General features: G+C 31.9%; 1 protein-coding gene across 1 annotated transcript in view; it reads right to left on the reverse strand.

The window, feature by feature from the left end:
* The window catches only part of LOC129221347 (HIRA-interacting protein 3-like), a 57812-nt gene that overhangs the window by 17948 nt on the left and 22370 nt on the right, over positions 1-17494 (reverse strand). The window contains exons 9-13 of the mRNA XM_054855820.1: positions 14124-14229; positions 6861-6961; positions 6629-6731; positions 5142-5242; positions 3356-3455 (exon numbers count right to left, since the gene is read on the reverse strand). Of these exons, the coding sequence (XP_054711795.1) occupies positions 3356-3455; positions 5142-5242; positions 6629-6731; positions 6861-6961; positions 14124-14150 (432 nt within the window). The 5' untranslated portion in view covers positions 14151-14229. The remainder of the gene's footprint in view (positions 1-3355; positions 3456-5141; positions 5243-6628; positions 6732-6860; positions 6962-14123; positions 14230-17494) is intronic.

Here is a 17494-nt window from a genome sequence, read left to right on the forward strand (position 1 = left end):
AGGGGGAAGAAAATTTTGGGTTTTTCGAGAAAATGTAGTGAAGGGTGGAAAAAATGAGTTTAAAATAAAAATTCATGCTAAATAAATTTCCTATGAAACTGTTTCTACACATATTTGTCCAATTTCCAACAATTTTCCGGGTATATGTTATGAAAAATCAATGATTTTTGGAAAAATCTCTCTTTTTTTTTGTCAAATATTTGCGTCAAGTGCCTCTCAGGATCAGTATTCATAAAAACTGTCAATTACAAAGTTGAATAGCTTTACATTTCCTTCAATTTGATATGCTGTTTTGTTATATTTTATTCAACCAATCAAAAGTCACAGAATTTCAAACACGCACTTTCTTTGCTAAACATGGAACACTTGTCATTTACAAATTTCAAACTGACTCGAAAGGATAGCGCACTTCCTCTTTCCTCAATGAATTCGACAATCCTGATGGACAATAAAGAAGTATTTGTGGATTACTGCAACACAAATGTTTATGGGGGGGGGGGGTTGTGAAATTGTGACTTAGTGACAAGGGGGAAGGAAAGAGTAAGAAGTGTGACATCAATCATTTAAAAAATGCTCGATGTTACGAAAATGTTTATAAAAATTAGTTTATGAAAAGTACTTTGTGAGAAATGGGGAGTTGTTGAAAAATATTGAAAAAAAGTGTAACATTTATGGACAGCCTCTTACCTAGATATCGGACAAAGATTTGCAGAACTAAGTTTATGCAGTATGAATTAGCTTCATACTCATGGCATTATTTAACGAAAGTGAACTCAAGAAGTGCAGAAAGCCAGCACTTCCTCAGTAAGTAATTTGTCAGAAGTAATTAACAAGCAGGCGCTCAAGGGATCTTGTGCGCCTGCGGTTTTTTATGTCTAGAAAATCCATCGGCAGAACACTTGAACTGCAGATTCAAACCTGATACCAAAGAAATAGGAAGCCTATGTCCAATCACTGCGACACCCAACTGACAAGCAATCAAAAACTATGAAGTTCTAGCATGTACTCAATTTCGTTATTTTTACTGAAATGAATATGTGACGCTATAGCATGATAATGAAAATTTTAATAATAGAAATAAGGTAAATGTAGTGGACAAGAAGCACCTTTTTGTAATTATAGTTTTCATTACATTATTACTAATCATATTTTGAAAGTGTTTATATGGAATATGGACTGACAGTAATTAGAAAATGAAAATACCATCTTAAGATGACACCTTGGTTTTATTCGGAGGTGACTTTTCGGTCAAAATCATCTTCAAGATTCTGTCAGGAGTAACATCTGATTTAGAGAGTTTTGGCATGAGTTGGTCATTCCTCCATTCCCAAATCCCCAATCCAGTGCTTCACCATTACATTCCTAGCTACAGGTGTACCTGGTGGTACGGCAGAGCTGGAGATCAGTCTTGATGTTTGCAGTTACTTTGATAAATGATCTGTAACGAAACTCAACTCGTCGAGAGACTTTTCTGTGGCTAGAGCACCATATGAGAAGAGATACATATGACCAAAGCAGCCTCAATGGACTCAGGGGAAGAACTGTTGATATATACCTTAGATTCATGTTGTATGATTTCAGATTTCTGGTACATTTTGACAGCAGAATGTTGTGATAAGTAAGGGATTTGGCTATCAAGAGAACAACCAGGAGGACTTCCTCTCAAATGATAGCTACTGATGAATTTTGTCATCTGATGCTAGCTGTCTTTGCAATATCAACATCACCTAAAGCTCAGAGTGTATATTTGACTCATTTTTCAACAGCTTCAGCATTAGTGGATTTGTCAGCTGACTGTTATTATGAAAGTTGGACAGAAACCTTCTCGTCTGACCATCGTTTCAATTTTCTAACTGGCATTGATGTCCATATGGTTTATACAGTCTTCTCTTTTTGCCTAACAATTTTGTAGATTAGGTATCCTCAGTAAGAACAAATTCAAATTAAATTAAATTAATACCATTATCAATTTCCTTAAGCAGTATGTATACTGCTGACTTTCTGCATGTCCTCAGTCCATCATTCATACTTCTTTGCAAAGTTTTGTCCGATTCCTTGGTAAAGGGGGCTGTCCATAATTAATGTTACTTTTTTTCAACATTTTTAACCCCCCCCCCCTTGTCCCAAAGTTCGTTTTACAAACTACTTTTCATAAACATATTCGTATTAAAAAATGCTTCATGTCACACTTCTTACCCTTTCCTTCCCCCTTGTCACAAAGTCAGAATTTCATACATCTCCCCCCCCCCCCCGTAAACATTTGTGTTATAGTAATCCACAAATACTTCTTTATCGTCCATCAGGATTGTCGAATTCATTGAGGAAAGAGGAAGTGCGCTATCCTTTCGAGTCAGTTTGAAATTTGTGAATGACAAGTGTTTCATTTTTTGCCATGAAAGTGCGTGTTTGAAATTCTGTAACTTTTGATTGGTTGAATAAAATACAACAAAATAGCATATCAAACTGAAGGAAATTTAAAGCTCTACAACTTTTTCCTTGACAATTTTTTTGAATACTGATCCTGGAAGGAACTAGGAGCAAATGTTTGACAAAAAGGGAGAATTTTTCCGAAAAGCGTTGATTTTTCATAACATATACCTGGAAAATTATTGGAAATTTGACAAAATATGTGTAGAAACAGTTTCATAGGAAGTTTATTTAGCTTGAATTTTTATTTTAAACTCATTTTTTCCACCCTTTACTACATTTTCTCGAAAAACCCAAAATTTTCTTCCCCCTTCCCTCCTACTTTTGGCTCACCACCTAGGGGCGGAGACTTTTAGTATGTTTACTTACTAACTACCCCTAACAATATTCTGGAGTCAAAAATTATGACATATTCCATGCAAGCTATAATGTGTTCATTTACTGGACTAGTAAACCAGTATTTTGAGGTTACAAGGTAACCCTTTTTCAATGCAAAAGAAGTGAGCTTGTGGATGCAAAGCCACCCCACAGGCGTCTTTTTACGTTGATTTATTTTCTTTTACTTTTCAAGCACAAACATATTTACTTGATCCTTAACAGCAGATAATGTGATACACAGAAATATCTCTATGAGAAATGCCAGAAGAGGCAGGAAAAACGATTTGATACAAGGTGGTCATATTAAACTTCCTTTCTTTGAAATCATGTGACTCCACATTGGCGAAAAAAGTAACAAATTTTTATACTGTTATACTTTTTTTTTCCATGTGTTTGCTTGTTCATAATGCTTTTTAATCTTCAGGTTTGAGTTGAATAGTTTATAATAACCTATCTTCTGTAATGTACTTTGCAAATGGGGAAGGGAGAAGTAGTGCAGAAAATTTCAAAAAATACAGCACTAAATACAAGTATTGCTTAATAAACTTACTTCTTGCTTTTTTATGGATTTGTTTTCTTTCTTATCTTTCCTTTTTTTCTTGACAGGAGAGCTATCTTCTGCATCATCACCAGAATTTTCATCTTCATCACTAAATGTTTCATAACAATCTTTGATTAGATTTTATTCAATTAAGGAGAAATACTTTAACAGTAATTGCATGTAAAATACTTTACCTTTTCAGTAGTTTAGTTTCTAAGTTACTCTTCTTACTTTTTTCTTTTCTTAAACCTAACGTTTCATCATCAGAATCATTGCTGTCTGACTCCAGGGAAATCTATAAAAGTAAAAATGAATTATCTACAAATACAGTCAAACCTCCATATATCGAACTTCCACATATCGAAATTTTCTATATATCGAAATGCCAGCAAATTTCTATGTTCATTACATTGAAAATTTTTCTATATATCGAAAAAATCTCTATATATCGAATTCTTTTTTCAAGACATTCGTAGATTTTGATTAAACTTCAGGCTGTTTGTCTCATGAAAAATGAAAACTAGGGGAGAAAATTATGTTCACTAAAAGTTGCTGCGAAACTCATAAGGAATCTGGGGTTGAGGGCTGTGTAAATAGGTTGTTGTTCCGTTCTGGAGTTCTTAAATTATCTCAAGTTTATTTCAAATCTGAGTTGTAACCAGTAACACTGTAAAATCAGTTTCACGTTATTCCTTTTGTCTGTTGATTATCATTCCTAGTCTTTTTAGCTTCAGTAAAAACCATTCAAGTTAAGTAGATTGATTTTTTACTTTTCTCTCGATTACACTGTCAAAACGAAACAACCCTTATGTTGCGAATCAAGTTAATTGCTGAAGAATAAAGATGTATGACAGCGCAAAACTTTAATTTTTGTTAATTTTTTAATCATCAACTTTCATTTAATCAGATGCTCGTATAAATTAGAAAATTGGGTTTCATAACACGAAAATTAGCTTTAATTTTAGTGTTGTAGAGATTTGTACAATAAAATAAGATCGTTTCTATGTATCGAAATTTCTATATATCGATTTTTTTCTAGCAATTTGCTACTTTGATATATGGAGGTCCGACTGTAGTATAAGAAAATAAAACATAAAAGGAATCAAATCTACAGGAAACTGTATACCAGTATTTTGCGGTTAAAAGTTACCCCTTTTTCAATGCAAAATAAGTTAGCTGGTGGATGCAAAGCCATCCGGCAAGTGCCTTTTTACGTTGATTTATTTTCTTTTACTTTTCAAGCACAAACATATTTATTTGATTCTTAACAGCAGATAATGTCACACACAGAAACATGACTCTATGAGAAATGCCAGAAGAGGCAGAAAAAAATATTTTATACAAGGTGATCATATTAAACTTCCTTTCTTTAAACTCATGTGACTCTACATTGGGGAAAGAAGTAACAAATTTTTATACTGTTTAATTGACTTATTTTTTTGATTTGTTTGTTTGTTCATAGTGCTTTTTAATCTTCAGGTTTGAGTTGAATAGTTTTATAATAACCTATCTTCTGTAACATTCTTTGCAAATGGGGAAGGGAGAAGTAGTGCAGAAAATTTAAAAAAATACTGCACTAAATACAAGTATTGCTTAATAAACTTACTTCTGGCTTTTTTGTGGCTTTGTTTTCTTTCTTGTTATCTTTCCTTTTTTTTCTTGACAGGAGAGCTATCTTCTAAATCATCACCAGAATTTTCATCTTCATCACTAAATGTTTCATAACAATCTTTGATTAGATTTTATTTAATTAAAGAAAAATACTTTGACAGTAGTTGCATGTAAAATACTTTACCTTTTCAGTAGTTTAGTTTTTAAGTTACTCTTCTTACTTTTTTTCTTTTTCAAATCTAATGTTTCATCATCAGAATTATAGTTGTCTGACCCCAGGGAAACCTATAAAATTAAAAATGAATTGTCTACAAATAGTAAAAGAAAATAAAACATAAAAAGGCACAAATCTGCAAGAAAGTGTATACTAGTATGGGGATTCCAGGTCAGTGGACTCCAAAACTCCTTTTCAGACGGCTCCAGATGGTCATTGGCAATCAGCAGCGAACACATGCGTGCTACTCAACTCAGCTCGGCAGAGATAATGCACATGCGCTTCGTCGAAGCGAGGTTGTTTCTTGAGAGCTTGCCTGCAACATGGTTCACTCGACAGCGATCTTTTCAAATGTTCCTTTTTACCTTTTAAAGTTTTTATCTTTTAGTAGCCTTTTGCTCATTTTAATGTTCATGTAGTTTCTTTTACAACAGTAAATATATATTAAAAGGATGAGCATCACATGTCCTTAGTGGTGACCCGGTGCATTGTGAATAGGCAACCATATCAATGTGGATTTAGTGTTGGTGCTACTAGGTGACTGATTTTAGTTATGCCTGCTGGTGTTTCTAGCTACCTTAGCGACTGTTTTCAGTTTTCGGGTACAAATGGATACTTTTGTGACTGACGCTTCAATGTTGGATTACTATTTCTCAGATGGAATTGAGCTGAGTTATTTATTTCTGTGACCAAGAGAGCTCTCCCCCCCCCCCCCCACAATTTTTTGCCTTGCATTTTCATTATGTAATATGTCTGAAAACGAACAAGCAGCTCTTAATGGCTTGCAACAGCAAATTACGCAGTTGACATCGCAGGTTGAGAAATTATCTCAAGAGAGGGGTCGCTCTCCTTACAGAAAGCGGTCTAACTCCCACGATAGAAATGACAGGAGAAATGAGCAACATACTCGGGGCAATTCAGATTTTTGTTTCTACCACAATTGTTTTAGTCAAAAAGCAAACAAATGCAGGTAACCTTGCGCATTTGCCCAAAAAGATCTAGTGAATGCTACCACTCACAATGGGGCAGGTAACAAGATGTGTTTGGTAAAAACCACAAATTGATTCTATGTTTATGATCAGAGTTTGAATACCAAGTTCCTCATCGATAGGGGTAGTGATGTTTCGAGCATTCCCGTCAAGGGTAATCAGCAAAATTGTCCAAATGCTTTTGAATTGTTTGCTACAAATCATTCAAAGATAAAAACATATGGTAGAAAACTGCTGCAATTAAGTTTAGGTTTCAGACGTGCATTCAAATGGCATTTCATTATGGCAGATGTTTCTATGCCCATAATCGGAACAGACTTTTTGACACATTTTAATTTGTTGGTCGACCTAATATGCAAACAATTAATTGAGGGTATAACCCAAATTGAGTTCTTGCGGTAGTTTTGACTTTAGCCAACAGACAGCAGTCAAAGTAATAGTAGAAAATTCATTGCTTAACAAACTTACTTCTGGCTTTTGTAGGGGTTTGTTTTCTTTCTTGTTATCTTTCCTTTTTTTCTTTACAGAAGAGCTAACTTCTACATCATCACAAGAGCTTTCATCTTCATCACTAAATGTTTTGATAATTATTTTTGAGTATTTAAGGTTATTTTTATAATTATTTTTGAGTATTTCCATAAATGATTTCACTCAATCAAAATGAACTATTTTGACAGTAACTGAATGTAAAATACCTTACCTTTGCAGTAGTTTAGCTTTAAAGTTACTCTTCTTGCTTTTGCCCTTCTTTAAATCCAAGGTCTCTTCATCAGAATCACTCCTGTCTGAGCTCAATTGTTTCTATAAAAGTAAAAATGAAGTAACTACTGATAATGTGACACATAAAAGTATGTTTATATGAGAAATACTGGAAAAGACAGGAACTTCCCTTATTTAGAACATTCTGCTGTTTAAAAGCAAGTTCCTTGATTGATACAAAAATTTCTGCATGGACTACATATTAAATGTGCAAAAGGAATCTTTATATACATAAAACAAAAAGAAAGAAATTAAGTCTATTAATGGTTGATACCTGATTTAAAAACCTCTAATTGTGTTCCTTCTTCCCTTGAAGAAAAGGGTAATTTCATTTAATCTTTCAAAAATGTTCGAAAGGTATCCCAGTTTAAGCAGTTAATTGACATTACTTAATTGCTATTAAAAGGCACCTCAGTACATATAACCACCAGTGCCTCCTCTATTCAAACAGTCGAGCTGAAATTTTCACTTTGATAGCCTCTGCATTTCTGTCTGCAGCAAGATGTAGAAAGTGGTTTGTACTCAGATCTTCAATGGTAAGTTTTAAAGGTATGCTTAAAGTGGGCACAGTTCTTAGCATGATTAATTACCTTCACAGCACTATCTAATGCAAGTTTTAAATGAGTCCTTTTTTGTTGCCAGAAAATGTTTGTGGAAGACAGCACTGCTGCTGATGAGGCCATTCCACGAAAAAGTCAACCTTTTGCCCCGCATGTGACACTTGTATTATTTTTAACAAAATATATGAGGCGTTATGTGCAGGACAAAATGACCGTTTTCCATGGAATGGCCCGATTGTGTTTCCTGCCCCTTGCTTAATCCTAGACATGGCTCCCTTCCTTTTTCCAACCCATGCAGCTGCTTCATTACAGGAAATACAGATTTACTTTATCAATTTTATAATAATTTTTCCATTCCTATATGAATTTAGAACGGGTACTGCCCAAGAGCAAGTCTCACAACATTTGTATTTTCATCAAGCTGTAAACTAAAAAAGAGATGATTGTGATGCACAGCAATATTGCCATTGTTATTCAAGGGAATATAGGGATTTTTTTTTCACTATTCCTTAAAGTACAATCAAAGGTAAGTTCCTAATATCATACACAAAATCGGGAGAAATATCCAAAATTTAGGAATCTCCCAGGAAAAAAAACAGTGGAGTTAGCAGGCATGTAAGTTTTATTCCAAGATGCTATGACGTTTCATAAATTTGCTTGCTTGCAGCAATTTGTGATAGCTGTACAGTATTAAAAATTTACTATACCATGTTTAGACTTAACATGCAACTTAGAATATCCTTCTCACAAGGTTGAATTAATGTCAGGTCAATATTATGGGCCCTTTTAGCTTTTGCAACGTGTAAACAGACAATAAATGAGACTTGGGGCATTTCAACTTTAAGAAATTCTCTCTATTTTGATGGAAAAGGTAAATAAAGCCTGAAGAGATAAAGCATGATTTTTTTTTTTTTTTTAGCATGCAAGAATGCTTATGTGCTTTTATGCATTAAATCAGATTGGTTGCTTTCTACCATCATATAACACATTGTCCTTCCCAGTGTATTGTTGTTTTGCATCAGGAGTATACAAAAAAAGTAGAAACTCCTCTGAAATTGAATGAGATTAAAATATTTTATACTTAGTGCTATATAGTATGAAACCTAGCTACAACACCATCTTTGTTTAGATTCATGCTAAACTAATGTTTGTGTTTAATTTTACTCTTGAAATATATTTCTAGGGATATGTTTGGATAGGGTTACTGCAGATTAACTATGCACATTCTAATAGAGCTACTGGTTGATGAAAACGAATAAAAATATCCTATGGACACTTACCGCACTAACTCCTGACGTCATCAGCTCACCCAACTGGTGCAACTGGTTGATCTATGCAAATATTTCATTAACGTTGTGACACTGGTGGGGCACGTGAGTATTTGAGGGTATTTTAAATGGATGGAGATACACAGCTAACATATTTAAGAGCAAGAATCTGAGAAAGTGTCAAACCTGTGATTCATGCCATCGTAGATTTTCTCCAAAAATTACCAATTATTAATTATCTTGTTAAATGCCTGAATCCGGAATTTTTGTTCTGAAGTTGAGTTTTTCAGTTTTTATGGGCTCCTAAAGGTAAACGCGCCGCAGCAAAAATTGAGCAGATTTTTAAGACATGGAAATTGCTATGAGCCACAATTGTTACCGAGAACAATTTGCCTGTAATTTTTTTTATGGATGAAGGATAGAAGGTTCAAACTTTACAAAAATGAATGCTAAATTTGAGGCAAGTGGTTGCCGCAAGGTCAATGAAGGTTACAAAAAAGTAGCATTTTTGACGCTTTTAACCATTTTTGAGGTCCAAAAAGTTTGCACCTTGCAGTTACCATGACAAAAGTAGTATTGCTTGGAAGATAAGTATATGCACTTTAAAAAAAAATGCATAATTAACTGAGGCAAGTTCAATATGCTTTTAGTTACATTAGGCTGTAATAGGGAAAATGTCAAATTTTACTGATATTCAAACTGTCGTAACTCCTTGCGTGAACAACATATTGAATTTTTTTTTTCCCCTTGTTATGATCTATTATTGGTCTTACTAAAACAGTAATTTCCATTGAGGCAAAATGCTTTAAAAAACTTTTATAAAAATAATAACTTTGCCTATTTCTGTCGTCAAGACTTTTTACTTCTTCATACCATTTGTCTGAATTACTGGTATTTTAATAATTTAGTTTGCAGTATAAATTGATAATTTAATGTTCTGTGACACATATATGATATTTTTGACATTCATTTAATTTAACATAAGACATTAATAACATTTAAATTTTGCATCTTTGAGCGCAAAGTCAACATTTTCAATGTTATTATGTTGAAAACTCTTTTTCTCTAAAATCAAACATAGGGGAGAGGAGGGAGGATTGGGACACTTTTCACATAAATGATTCTTATTCATAATCCTCTACTTATTCATAAATTCAAAAGCTCACACAATAAACTTGCATATTATAACTACGTTTTAAAAATATACACAATGTTTAAACATTTTATTATTGACTAATTACAAATTTCAAGAATTTTGTCCCATTCCTCCCTCCTGTGTGGGAGGAGTGGGACACATTTGAAAATTACAGAAAAATTAGCGAATGCCATAATTAGAAAGGTCCACATTAAAAGAAAAACAAGACAAACTCTACTGGTCCCACCAACCAATTGTGGTGGCGGTAATTTCATGGTAATATCTGTTTTATCTATAATGCTACAGTCATCCTGTTGAGGAAAATTAAAATTTCCTTTCATGTCCTTTCTCATAAATTTTTGCATTGTAGCTTTCAGTATCATAAATGTTCTTCACCCTTGCAACATAGTAAACAATTGACCGTTTGGTAAGGAATTTGACAAGCACAAATTCATTTTCTCCTATGTTTGGTTTGTCCTCCATCCAGTCAATCTCTTGTGCTATTTCCACGTCATCATGTATATGAGGATAAAATATTTCTTCATCTGAAGTGTCGTGTACAGAAATTGACCCTTCACTATCACTGGATTCATCTTTAAACTCAAATGTTTTTTTAACTTTTAGTTTTAGTTTTTTTTTTTTTTTTTTTTTTTTTTTTTGCATATAGGTTTTTGTTGATGCTTTTTTTTTTCTAGTCTGGCAGCTTCTTCTACTTCAATTTCTATCTTCTCTGGGGCATCTGACAATATCTTTGTTCGTCCTTTCTTCTTTCCTTTATTTTTCTTCAGGGGATTCCTGGGTTCTGCTTTGGGAAATGGCCATATGTCTGCAGGACTAAGGAACAAAATATGAGATGAGGATGGCATGCTAACAATGATATTAACAGGATTGTCATGTGGGTTAGATGGTGAAGGAAGACAACTACTGTTATTATCATTATTTACCGGCAAGGGATGGACTGTAACACACAATGTCAAAAACTCTTCATCTCCAAACGACTCACTGTCAAATGGATATATTCCAGGTTTTTTAAACATGGAAGTAATATTTTTTGGTGTGAATGATGCATGGTAGGAAATCCCAACAAGCTTTGCTGTGTGGTAGATGTTAATAGTTTTTCTCGGATTGTTTAACAACCAATCATTGCAAGCAAAGATTGTCAAAGATTGCAAAGATTGCAAAGCCTCATTTATACCGGCTTTTAAATGAGGAATATACCAATATATCTAGTGATTGAAGCCTATGACTGCAATGAGGCGGAAACGTTAACATAAAAACACCATTGTTCTCTTGCCTTGATGATTATTTCAACTGTAACATGGCTGTCATGGTTGTCCAGTGTTAACAAAATTGGATTATCTTTTGAACTGTTGGTTTGGTGAATTATATGGCCCAGTGCCTTTGAAAAGATTTCTGCTTACAATGGGAAGGAGAGGTCAAAAATTGATAAAAACATGCTTACTTAATATTTGAACAGCCCCTTTACAGAAGGGACATATTTATGGCGTATGTCCCATTCCACCTTTTTCGGAGTGTCCCATTCCTCCCTCTACACATTGCTTCTAAAAAATAACTTGTCACATAAACCATGCTGGTTTTAGGCTTAATTAAATTGCAGATAAGCACACATTATATCCTTAAAATTACAATGATAATATATTATGTTAGTTTTACAAATTACATAAATAAAGAAATAAAACTAAAAATAGATTAGAAAATTACTTTGGAGGTGAGAAATTTAACTTTTTCCAACTATTAACTGAAACTTACTGCTGGATAAACTGCAAGTATGAAACAAAAAGAAGCTATAAACAGGTCATCTAGTGGTCAAACTGACAATAAAATAAAGTGATTTATTTTGCCATAATTTTAGCTGTCCCACTCCTCCCACTGTCCCATTCCTCCCTCCTCTCCCCTATAGTTCCATCTAAGACTCCTGAGTGTTTTTAGCACGGCACTTTAAACGTATCAGTATCAGACAATACCTTTTTTTTTTTTTTTAACTTTTTTTTTTTTTTTTGAAAACTTTGTCCTCAAGGCTGTTTTTTCTTCTTGAAACTACTTATTTGAAATATTACAGCTTTGCAGAAGCTGAAAAAAAAATATTTCTCTATTCATGCACCTAAATATAAAAGTTGTAAAAGTTAAATTTTGTGTGCAAATTTAAATACATATTAAATGTGTCACAGAACATTCATTAAAATATCAAATTATATCGCAAACTATGTAATAAAATACAGCAATTTAGCCAAATAGTATGAAGTAGCAAAAAACCATGTCAACAGAAATAGGTTATAAGTTATTTTTTCTATCTTCTTCTATTTTCTTTCTTTCTTTCTTTTTTTTTTTTTTTAAATTTTAGAACATTGAAAATTCAATTTTTACAGTATTATTGTTCTGACACTTCGGATTTTTTTTTAATGTAGTGGTAAGAATACAGAAGTCAAGAAACAAAAAAAGAATTTCATTTTATTGCAAATGATATTACTGAAGTCAATATACATGTAAATTTAAGAAAATAAATCAATAATGTTTTAAAATATGCTTATTCAAAAACAAAAACTGGTTTATTTTACATTCATTTTGGTAAAAGAATGTTGAAAATTTAATATTTTTAATAAGTAGCTTCAAGAAGAAAAAATAGCCTTCAGAACAAAATTTTCAAAAAAAAAAAAAAGAAAAAAAAGAATTTTTTTTAATAATTTATTTTTAAATCTGATAATTGATGATTTTATCTGATCTGTTTAAAGTGCCGTGCTAAGAACACATTCAGGAGTCTTAGATGAAACTATATGTTTGATTAAAAAAAAAGAAATTCAATATAATAACATTGAAAATGTTGACTAAATCAATTTGCATTGTAACATACAAAATTTAAATGATATTAATGTCTTATGTTAAATTAAATGAATGTCAGAAATATCATATATGTGTCTCAGAACATTAAAATATCAATTTATATTGAAAACAATATTGTTAAAATACTAGTAATTCAGGCAAATGTATGAAGAAGCAAAAAGACATGATGACATAAATAAGCTAAGTTATTTTTTTAAAGCATTTTGCCTCAATGGAATTTACTGTTTTGATAAGATCAATAGAGCGTAACAAAACAATAATAGAGCATAACAAGGGCAAAAAAAATATTTCAATATGTTGTTTGCATAAGGAGTTACAACAGTTTGAATATCAGTAAAATGTGACATTTTCCCTATTTTGGCCTAATGTAACTAAAAGCACATTAAACTTGCCTCAGTTAATTATGCATTTTTTAAAAGTGCATATACTTACCTTTTAAGTGACACTACGTTTGCCATGGCAACTGAAAAGTGCAAACTGTTTTTGGACCTCAAAAATGGTTTAAAACGTCAAAAATACCACTTTTTTGTGACCTTCATTGACCTTGCAGTAACAACTTGCCACACATTTAGCATTCATTTTGTAAAGTTTTAACCTTCTATTCTTCGTACAAAAGAAGAATTTGGAGGCAAATTGTTCTCGGCAACAATTGTGGCTCATAGCGATTTCCATGTCTTAAAAATTGTGGCTCAATTTTTGCTGCAGCGCGTTGACTTTTAGGGACCCATAAAAACTGAACAAAAAATTCTGGATTTGGGCTTTTAATAAGATAAGTAATAATTGGTAATGTTTTGGAGAAAATCTGAGATGGCATGAATCACCTCATAGTGCTAGGCGTGACAGTTTCTCAGATTCCTGCTCCTAATTATATAACAACATTATTGCTTTATAACTGGCTTCTAAAATTATTTTAGAAAATAAAAGTCTCATGAAACAAGTCATTGAGAGTTGAAATCTTCCCTTTTAATTCTGAATGTTTTTAAGAAAGATGCACACATCATAAAATGAGATGTTCTAAAACCACAAGAGATTTTTTAAATCCCATAAGACATTTTTGAACACATTAAGAAAATTAATGTGTTCAAACTGTTAGGGAAAATTTACAGGAAATTTGATTCTTCAAAACAAAAATTTACAGGGTGCTTGTATCATTAAATACTGTTTTTGCTTAATTGAAACAAGCAATTTTCCTAAAATTTATTTTGAAAATGATTTTTAACAAGAACTTATTTAAAATTAATAGAATACATATACAGACTAAGAATAGCTCTAAGTACCTCTAACTGTTCCTCTTTGCTGTGCATTTGATACATATTTTATCTATGAAATGTTAATTAAAGCTTATAATGCATAAAATAAATTATAATTAGTTATTGCCTTACTTTTTCAGATATTTCTTTAGATCTCATTTCTGTGCTGTTAATTTTGTCTATATTATTCCTTGCGGCACTATCTTCTACATCATCGCAAGAATTTCCATCTTCATCACTATGAATTGTTCAAAAGTTTTTAAATTATATATAAAAAATGAAACTAAAATACTTTAATCATAATATTAAAGCATAAAATTCTATCGTATTAAACAAACGCAAGAAGGAAGAATTGGAATTGTCAAGGGAGCTAAAGCAAACAACTCAGGGTTGGTTTAAAAAAAGTTTTTTTTTTTTTTTTTTTGAAAAAAAAACCAAAAAAACGGTTTTTTTTTGTTTAAACTGAGTTTGTTTGGTTTTTAGTACTTTTTGTAAAGAAACACAATTTTATTTTAGGGAAATCATATAGATTTTATCAATTAATTGTTAAGAAATATTTAATGTTCATATATATATATCTACCTAATTTCTGCGTAATTAATTAAATAATTAAAAGTAAAATCTTGTAATTTAATTTCCTCATACATAGAGATTTCTATGGGAGAATATTGTTTGAAAATTTTGTATTATAAAAAATGCAGTACGAAAATAGGCCTTGGTATAAATAATCAAAGAAAGAATTTAATGTGACTATTCAGACATTATTAATTAAATAACAAAGAATAAATTCTTGAAATTTTTAATTTCCTCATAGCTATCTACAATAAATAAAAAAGTATAAGTAAAATTAAAATCACACATTCTTAAACATGGAAAGTATTTTGTAGTATCTACAAATGCATCACAAGTTTGATGTACATTACGGAACTTTAAAAATCAAAAAAAAAATTTTGGAAAAAAAATAGAACCGACTTCAAAATTGCTTTAAAAAGGGAAAAATAATTTTATTCTTTAAACACCAATAATAATTCCTTTAAACATAATTTTTGAAGTTGGCGCAAAAACAAAAAGTAAAATCCAGTGTAACCATGCTTCGTTTCTATTTTTTTCAGAAGATCATCCAAAGTTAGAAACGAAACATTTATATCGTTATTCAAAGATGCTGTTATCAATGCATAATGTATGTGGTAGTAAAGGAACTAGGCCTGGTAAAATTTATAGTTGTAGTTGAATTATGGCGGTGAATGATCTGTTCTATCGTTTTTGCGCCAACTTCAAAAATTATGTTTAAAAGTATTATCGATGGTGTTTAAAGAATAAAATTATTTTTCCCTTTTTAGAGCAATTTTGAAGTCAGTTCTATTTTTTTTCATCCATTTTAGTGTAAATGTATATATTTCTGTAAAAGTAAGAAGTTACCATCATGAAACTTTACCCTTTTTTTTCCTAAAAATGCTACATACTAAAAAAAAAAACTATAAGCACATCTTAAACTTTAAGCGATTGGCACTAAAAATGTATCTTTGTTTCTCTCTGGAATTCATTTGTGTGTTAATTTAATTATAAGCATTTAAATATCCCTAACTAATTTGCGTTTCACAGCATACTAGTTGCTTGTGATTCAGTCCTGTATAGTTGAGGCAAACATAACCTGGTAGTATTGTGAAGGCTAAGCAGATCCTGATCACTGCATCACCTTGCTTCCAGGTTAGCTTTACCACCACTATGGAGCAATGGCCCTGAAGAAACTTAATGCTTGCTTCCGAGAAGCCTTTATTTAAAATTATCATTACAATTACTATTAACGTTACATGGCACCAAACTTTTATAACAATAGGTTTCATATTGTCGCGTAGATGAAGAAAGCGAAGACAATGTGAAAGCCAAATGAAGCGAATGCTCGTTAGTCTCAACTCGAGATCTTTATTCAGAACCACAAATGAAGGTTACATCTGCTTATATACCACTTGAGAAAATGCTGGAATTTTCCAGAATCGGAAAGATACAGAAATCAATAGAACATTCGAGAAAATACGGGAAACAGTAGAAACGAAATCTTAGTAAAATTCACTTTTGTCCTAGTCGGGATTTGAACCCGGGTCGCTCGCGTGGAAGGCAAGTATTCTACCACTGAGCCACCGTTATCCACGAATAGTAAGTGCGAACTTCGCTACATTATTTAATCATTTAATAGCGAAATAGCATGAAATTTACTGTTTTTTGCCCATTTTTTTTTCTAAAGAACAAATATGGTCAAACAAAGTAATGGCACCCAAGTTGAGCCATCCCCTATCCATTAAAAAAAGAATCATCAAAATCGGTTCACTAGGTGAGACGCTGTGAGTGGACAAACAAACAAAAAAAAAAACATACATGCGGTATGAACTGATAACCGCCTCCTTTTTGAAGTCAGTTAAAAAGATAAACGCATGTTTTGTTTCAAGTTTTTTAAAAAAAAGTTACAAATTATGTAATTTATTTACCTATGGTATCAGTGACAACAATTATAGAAACAGGACAAGTAGGTTTTAAAAAATCATTATGTTTTACATTTTAGAAATTTCACCTTGTTGCATTTAGGAATACAATTTTTTTATCCAAGAAAAAAATAATAATTAAGCGCCTTAGTTTGCAAGTACTCTTTTAAAATACAGTAGGTGCCACTTAATGTGATCACTTTGGGACAAATACAATTTGATAACAATAAATAACCGATTGATAACAGCAGCCAAAAAGAATCCAGGACACACGAAATGAAGATTTCTTCAATTAAGGACCATTTATTTTTACAACTGCAAATTGAAAATACAATGACTCAACTCTGCAGTTTAAAATTATTCATTAGCAGAATGGAATAGTTCTTTTTATCTCTCTATTAAACCATCCGTTCGATGCTAGAAAATCTTTTTTGCTCATTTTAAGAGCAAGTAAAAAAGTAGTTTTTAAAGTAAAGTTTTTTCTGCATTAACGAACCGTTTACTCGCAAATCTTTTTCTCTGACATTCATAAACCACAGTTTCAAAGCAGATTCAAGTTTACCATCTTTTCGAGAACGGTTTCACTTGTTATTTAAATTTTCATTTAGCTTCACTTTGTTTTCAATCTCGTCACATTTTTTTTTCCTATTTTTTGTAACTTAAAGTAATGAGACTGAAAAATAAATTTAGTTGTACTGCTTTGACTCATCATGGTTGATTTGTCGAAATGTTTTAAATTTTTTTCCATAAAAGTTAAATTGCTAAATCATTGCATTTTTTCTTCATGGCTAAATTGTTTGACTGTTTAGAGGAAAGTTTTTAGTCTAACTGGACAGGGAGAAAAATTCTTCTGCTTTACTGATTAGAAGAGATCTAATTTTCCCGGAAACTACTTGTCAGTGTTTGCCTTTGCATTTCTGTTGATTGAGGAACAAAATAAGGGAAAAAATTCAAAGTTTATGAAAAAGTAATAACAATAGACAAAATACTCGGATCACAATATACGCTTTTTTTAAACATATGTTA

The sequence above is a fragment of the Uloborus diversus genome, chromosome 1 (genome assembly GCF_026930045.1).
Source record: "Uloborus diversus isolate 005 chromosome 1, Udiv.v.3.1, whole genome shotgun sequence".
NCBI classification, from domain to species: Eukaryota; Metazoa; Arthropoda; class Arachnida; order Araneae; family Uloboridae; genus Uloborus; species Uloborus diversus.